General features: G+C 15.7%; 1 protein-coding gene across 1 annotated transcript, besides 19 other annotated features; it reads left to right on the top strand. All coding sequences in view use genetic code 6, as the record gives it.

Annotated features, from left to right (window-relative positions):
- Positions 1-5: 5 nt before the first annotated feature.
- Positions 6-60: a microsatellite.
- Positions 10-66: a microsatellite.
- A 30-nt stretch (positions 67-96) lies between these two features.
- Positions 97-144: a microsatellite.
- Positions 97-154: a microsatellite.
- A 799-nt stretch (positions 155-953) lies between these two features.
- Positions 954-1,024: a microsatellite.
- Positions 963-1,023: a microsatellite.
- Positions 1,025-1,461: 437 nt separating the features above from the next.
- Positions 1,462-1,505: a microsatellite.
- A 323-nt stretch (positions 1,506-1,828) lies between these two features.
- Positions 1,829-1,880: a microsatellite.
- A 108-nt stretch (positions 1,881-1,988) lies between these two features.
- Positions 1,989-2,027: a microsatellite.
- A 78-nt stretch (positions 2,028-2,105) lies between these two features.
- Positions 2,106-2,142: a microsatellite.
- A 283-nt stretch (positions 2,143-2,425) lies between these two features.
- Positions 2,426-2,472: a microsatellite.
- A 363-nt stretch (positions 2,473-2,835) lies between these two features.
- Positions 2,836-2,909: a microsatellite.
- Positions 2,910-3,195: 286 nt separating this feature from the next.
- Positions 3,196-3,264: a microsatellite.
- Positions 3,265-4,701: 1,437 nt separating this feature from the next.
- Positions 4,702-4,727: a microsatellite.
- A 244-nt stretch (positions 4,728-4,971) lies between these two features.
- Positions 4,972-5,038: a microsatellite.
- A 42-nt stretch (positions 5,039-5,080) lies between these two features.
- Positions 5,081-5,175: a microsatellite.
- Positions 5,101-5,169: a microsatellite.
- Positions 5,102-5,174: a microsatellite.
- Positions 5,176-5,542: 367 nt separating the features above from the next.
- On the top strand, positions 5,543-6,783 carry IMG5_041830 (uba and wwe domain protein 1; the record flags this gene model as incomplete). The annotated part of the gene is made up of 4 exons (XM_004037672.1): positions 5,543-5,646; positions 5,700-6,090; positions 6,167-6,624; positions 6,667-6,783. Coding segments are annotated over 4 exons (1,070 nt in total), but the record flags the coding sequence as incomplete, so codon positions are not given.
- Positions 6,784-6,975: 192 nt separating this feature from the next.
- Positions 6,976-7,073: a microsatellite.
- Between the last annotated feature and the right edge of the window lie 10 nt (positions 7,074-7,083).

The following is a 7,083-nucleotide window of genomic DNA, read 5'->3' as shown; positions in this document are numbered from 1 at the left end:
ATATATATATATATTTAATTATTTATTTTTTTATATATATTATATAATTTTTTTTTTTATTTTTTATATATATTCATCTTATTAAATTTATATACATTTTTAGTTTTTTTTTTATTTTTTTTTTATATATTTTGTTTCATTTTTATTTAATTTTAATTTATATATATAATAATTTTTTTTTTTGTATAATTTATTATGCTTTATTTTATTTTTGCAAATTATTATTATTTTTTTTTAATTAATTCTTAATACTATAAGTCTTTAATAATATCTACTGTTACTTTAAATATTTGATAATTTTTTTATTTAAATTAATTTTGTTTAAAATATTTTATGAAATTCTCACTATTTTATTTCGATTTATTTTAATACATCTACTTTTTCTTTATTCCTCATTAAAAATAGAACATTATTTTACAATTAACTTTTATAAACCTTTCCCTTATCTCTATTTTTTAATTATTATATATATTTTATAAAATGGCAACCAATATCCTCACCTTTTTTACTTAAAGCAATCTTATGGCTACTTTTATTCGATATTTAAAGGTTTTTTTATTAATAAATCATTTTATTTATATAGATAGAAACTTAGTTGCATTTTTTATTTATTTATTCCTATATTATTTTATTTATATCTTATTGTATTATGTATTGCTTTTTCTATTTTTATAATATTTATTAATTTTTTATTAGTTTATTTATATTTACTAATTAAGTATATCATATGACTTTATTTCCTTGATATGTTCTTTATTTCTAGATGTTTTGTCGATTTTATTGTGATTATATAGCTTTTTACTATATATTTACTATTCAGAACTAATTGACAAAGTGAATCACCTTTTTTTTTCATATTCTATTTCTCATATAGCTATTTTTTATATTGTTATTTTTATTAAATTGTTAACTTTTCGAATATAATTATTTTTTAATATTAAAAAAAATAAAAAATAATTTAAATATAATATAATATATATATATATATATATATATATATATATATATATATATATATATATAAGTCAATAAAATTATTTTTTCTTTATTAATAAAATATTTTCAATATATATATATATCATAAAGAAAATTCTATATTTATAAATAAAATTGATTATTATTATTTAAATATTATAGTTAAATTTATAATTGTTAAAAATTTATATATTAAATATAAATTATATATAAAAACGAAATATTATAAAATATAAAATTAAATAAATGAAAACAAGTTAAAATTCTAATTAATATACAAATTTAGATGATTAAAAAAACATTTTATAATATTCAAATAGAAAAATGGGATTAGGTTATTGTGAAGAATATGTAAAAATATAAATAATATTTTTTAATAAAATCTAATATATTAATAAACACATTAATTATATAGATGATTTAAAATAATAAAGGAAACGTAAAGGGAATTAGCAAAAAATAATTAATAGATAAAGATTTCGATATTAAAAAGAAAAAAGAATAAAAAAAACAAGAATAAAAATAAACAAAAATTAAAGAAGAAAGTGATAATGATGATTAAGACAATAAATACAAAATTCAAAAAAAAATTGATAAAAATATTTTTAAAATAGAAAACAAAAATAAAAAAAAAAAATAAGTAAAAATCCTTAAAAATTGTTTGAAGATTTTGTTTTGTTTTGTTTTTTTTTGTTTCAAATTTAAAATAAATATATTATAATTATTTATAAATACACTTAAATAAATAAATAAAAAAAAAAAAAATTTTAGTCCAAAAAAATAAATTATATAATAATATTTTATATATAATCATAATAATAAGAAATAATAATCAAAATATTTTTATATTAAAATATATATAATTATATATAATTATATATATATATATATATATATATATATATTCATAAAAATTAACAATGAATTACATATCAAGGAAGAAAAAATTAAAAAATAAAACTAGAAATTAATTTAGTAGAGCAATATTTACCAAAAAAAAAAAAAAAAAAAATTAAAAATAAAAATATAATAAAAAAAAAATATGAATAAAACTCATAACATCTCCAAGCATGAAAAAAGACTTTTAATTTCCCATAAATCCAAAAACAGTGATGATTTTTTACAAAAACAAGAAAGTAAAGAAAGCAAAGAAAGTTAAGAAAGTAATAATATCTAATCATTATCAATGAAAAAAAAATATAGTTCAATATCCTAAGACATTCGTGAGAAATTCATAAAGCGTGTAATTTCACGAGAAGTGACAATAAAAGAGGCCGCAAAAGAATTCGGAATAAAATTTTCAACTTCAAAAGCTATCCTTCAAACATTCAAAAGAGAAGGCAGAATCGGAAAGAAAAAAACAAGATAAAGAAAATTAAAAAACAATCGAAGCGATGACGAATCAAATAGTAATTCACATATTCTTAACATCAATAATCATTCTAAAAATATTAATAAAGACTAATCCAATAAATAAAATAATCACAATTAATAAAAAGATCCTGAGTTTTAATAAATAATAGATTAAATGTCCGAAATAGTAAATAGAAATTAACATTTTTATAATTCTACTAATTTAGAATTCCCTTATAATTATTCTTAAAAAAATGTGCTTGTAAATGGGAAAAAAATAAACCAGTTTGTACTATAAACATAATAAAATCCTTATCATAATAAACAGGTGTTGGAAGAAGACAATTTCGATAAAAATGAGTTAATTCCAAATAATTAAGAAATACAAAAAATTAAATAAATTTTAAAAGGAATTTCTACAGAAAAATTGAAAGATTTTTCAAGTAATAATAATAGAATTTATAATTAAGAAAATAATGAATTTAATTGTAATGCATATTTTTGAAAATATGATATATATAAATATAATTATTTATATATTTATATATATATATATATATATATATATATATATATAATATTATTGTTTTTATTGATTTTTTCATTTTTATCTTCTTTCTAATGAATTATTAGAAGATTTAATTTTTCTAAATTCTGTTTAAGTAATTTTAAATTTACTAGGTGACATAATTCTTGATGACAGATTTTTTTATTTCGAACTTAATAATCCACAAATGAAAAAAGGAGATTAACTTGTAATATTTTATGAAAAAGATTTATTTTTATAAATTTCTTAATATTTATGATTAACAAACTCAATTTACTTAATGAAATTCAATTTTTTTTTAGAATATTATGAAGAACTTATATTATTTTTAATACTATTATTATTATTATTATTATTATTATTATTATTATTATTATTATTATTATTATAAATTAAAGAATTATCAAAATTAAATTTTTTATTTATGTGTTTTTTTTATTGTTCAAATTATAAAATTTATCTAAAGTTATCATGCCAAAATGCGTTTTTTTTTCTTAAGAATATAATTTTAAATTCTTTAATTTTCTTAATTTTTTAACAATAATATCAATTTCATCTTTTTTTATTCTTTTTCTAAAAATTCTTTTTTTTTTCGAAAATATCGCTAATTTTTACTTCCTTTTTATTACTTGAGTTTCTTTATTCATATTTCTTTATCATTTAATTTTACATTTTTGAATATAATTCTTTATTTAATTAGTATTTGTTTTAATTATTCCCTATTTATTATTTTATAAACTCAACATTATTTATATTATCCATTAAAATCTTTCTCCCTTTCTCCTTTATTGCAAAATTATTTTTAATTTCTCTTACAATATTCGGAAATTTATGAGTTAAAATATGTTTTTTTACCACAAAAACTCTCCCTTTAACTGACTAAACCCTCACTGTATATTTATACTATCCAATACTTGTATTTTAATCAAGTATTTCTTCCCCAATAAAAGAATGATTATCAATACTTGTTAATTTGACCTTTATAAAAACAATTTTTTTGTGTATAAATAGATAATAATAATATTAACTTTCTTAACATCTTAAAAATTAAGAAGATCTTTTTAATTTTTTTCAATTAAAACAACTCCTTCTTTCAAAATATAAATTTTATCTGAAAAATAATTTTCTTAAGTTAAAATTTATCCTCTAGAAATCCCTTCTTCTTTAAAAAAATAAAGAAAATCTTCCCTAGTTTATTTAGAAGTGATTTATTTTAAACTAGGCATTAAATTAGTTAATATATTATATTTTTATAGACCAGAAATAGTAAACTTCTCCCGAAAAGCATTAAAATGTTTTTTTTAAATAATTATAACATAAGTATTATTTTAAACACATAAAACTGTAGCTCCTCTTATAGCTTTCTTTTTTTTTAAAAAAAAATAATAAATAAATTAAATTTTTTATATTTCATTTTTTTAAAAATAATAATAATAAACAAAAAATACCATTACTTTATTATTACTTTTGGATCTTTTTATAATATAGCAGATTCACCAAAACCTTAGCCAGTTTGTAAAAAGTTTATTAATGTCCCATATTGATTGATTTTTTCTTATATTTAATCATCTATTAAATTATTTTCCTCGTTTATTTACATTTATGATTAAATATTTGAATATGAAATAGTTTAATTGTTATAGTTCTCGCTTGCTTTTATATTGCTTAATGTTAAATTTGATAATTAAAAGACATTTGTATTATTTAATTTTATAATAGCCACTTATCCATTTAATAATATATAAAATTTATTATTTGAAGGGTCTCCTTATGTTATTATTAATTCATTTATTTCATATTTTTCTAATGTCATTTCTTTACAAATCTTGTTTTTTTGTTTTTTTGTTTTTTTTAAAAAAAATGCTTTTTTTTTTACTTATAATTTCGCTTAATAATCTGTGTCTTCTCCAAATAATTTTTTTATTGGCTCAAAATTTTATATGTAATTTAATACAAAATCAATATCCTATTCTTTTCTTTTTTTCTTTTCCAAAATATTTATTACTAATTAAAGTTAATTCATTTATTTTCTAAAAAAAAGAAAAAAGTATTAATTATTTAAAAATAATTTGATAATTTAAATATATTCATTAATTTTTTATTAACAAAATAAATAATAAATAATTAATTTTATTAACTGAAAAAAATTAAAAATAATAATTTAATTTTATAATAATATTATATATTAATAGAAAAAAGAAAAACAAATAAAATATAATTAGAATAATATATATATATATATATATATATATTAAAATAAAATATATTTATATATATATATATTATATAAAATATATATTTTTAATAAATAAATGGGAAACTGTGTAAATAAAAAACTGCCTAATAGAAGAATATCATCTTAAATATAAATATGTCCATTATGTTTAAATACATTTTAAAATTAATAAGAAGTATTTTTTTTTAAAAAAAAGCAAAACAAAAATCTTATTTATTTTGTTTTTATTTTAAATAAAATAAAATAAAAAGATTCATTAACACATATAAGGATGCCCTAATCAAAACACATAAATAAAATTTTAATAATAATAAATATTAGAAGATGACAAAAACTTCAATTGGTATTTATAAAAAGATAAGAATTCTGAAAAATTTATATGGGAAAAGCATCCTAAACCTTAAATATTTTAAATGAATTTAATAAAAGAGCTTTCCCCTTAAGAAATAAAGAATTTCCCATATGAAGAAAAGTTAATTTGGTTTCGCAAATAAATCTAAAATCTAAAAATACATTGGTCAGAAGGATTTGATTCGTATTTTATATATTCTTATATAAAAAATAATACATTTTGTTTATTTGTTTTAGTATTTTAGTTGATAGTAGCAACATACTTTAAAGTTCTTTAGATTGCTTTGAAATAATAAACTTCCATAAAGAAGTAAAAATAATTTTCTAAAATGACAAAGTTTAAGATGCCGGAGGTTTATTAAGAGAATGGATATATATAATTTAAAAACAATTATTTGGCAAAACAAACGAAAAGCCTTTTATTTTAGCAGATACAGAAGATACAACTTATAAAATAAACCCGAAAATAAATCCTAATGATGATAAAATATTTAAATTATTTGGAAAAGTACTAGCGAAATCTATAATGGAAAAAATTCCTTTGGAATGCTAATTAGACCAAATAACAATAAAATAAATTTTAAATAAAAGAATTACTATATATGATTTATATTCTCATGATTAAAATGTATAAATTTATTTATTATTATTATATTATTAAAAATAAAATAAAAAAAACGATTTAATAAATAAATAAAAAAAAGCTTTATAGATCTTTCCTTTATTTAAAAAATAATACACTTTCAGAAAATTAATATATAGGAGAATTCGTATATGAGTAGTAAGAGTTAATACAAAACGGAAAAAATATACAAATTACCGAATAAAATAAAAACTTTTATATGGAAAAAGTTCTCAAATATATATCATAAAAAAGAATAAAGCCATTTATATAAGCAATTAAATAATCTTTTTATGAAGTTATTCCTTAGAATATAATTGAAGTTTTTGAAAATAATGAATTTATGATGATAGTTTATGGGCTTCCCTTTATAAGCTTGAAAGATTGGAAAGAAAATACAATTTATAAAAATGGATATAATGTTAATCATCCTTTAATTATATCATTTTGGAAAATTTTAAGTAAAATTAATTAATTTTAATTAGCTAAATTTCTGCATTTTTGTACTGGATCATAAAAAATTGGAATAGATGGATTTAAGTTTTTTTTTTTTTTTTTTTGTAAGTTTAAATATTTTTATAGAAATCTAGAATCTAATAGAGGAAATATATCGAAATTTTGTATTGAATAAGTGAAATTTGATATGAAAAATCCTTATTTGAAAGCACACACATGCTTTAATAGATTGGAATTGCCATTGTATATATTTAAAATATTAATTTATTATTTAAATAATAAAATAGATATTAAAATGAAGAATAATTATAAAAATAAATATAAATTATATTAAATAATAATTTCGATGGTATATTTGGTATGGAGTAATCGCGATTAAAAAAATGAAAAATATACATAATATTATTTAATATTATGTGTATTTTTTTTTAATTAATATATAATATATAATAATTAATTTAAATATATATATATATATATATATATATATATTTATATATATATATATATAATATATATATATATATATATATTACTTACTAC

Source organism: Ichthyophthirius multifiliis (assembly GCF_000220395.1).
Source record: "Ichthyophthirius multifiliis unplaced genomic scaffold scaff_1120509249906, whole genome shotgun sequence".
In the NCBI taxonomy this organism is placed as follows: domain Eukaryota; phylum Ciliophora; class Oligohymenophorea; order Hymenostomatida; genus Ichthyophthirius; species Ichthyophthirius multifiliis.
Note: the sequence above shows the minus strand (reverse complement) of the source record. Positions and strands in the feature narration are given on the sequence as shown.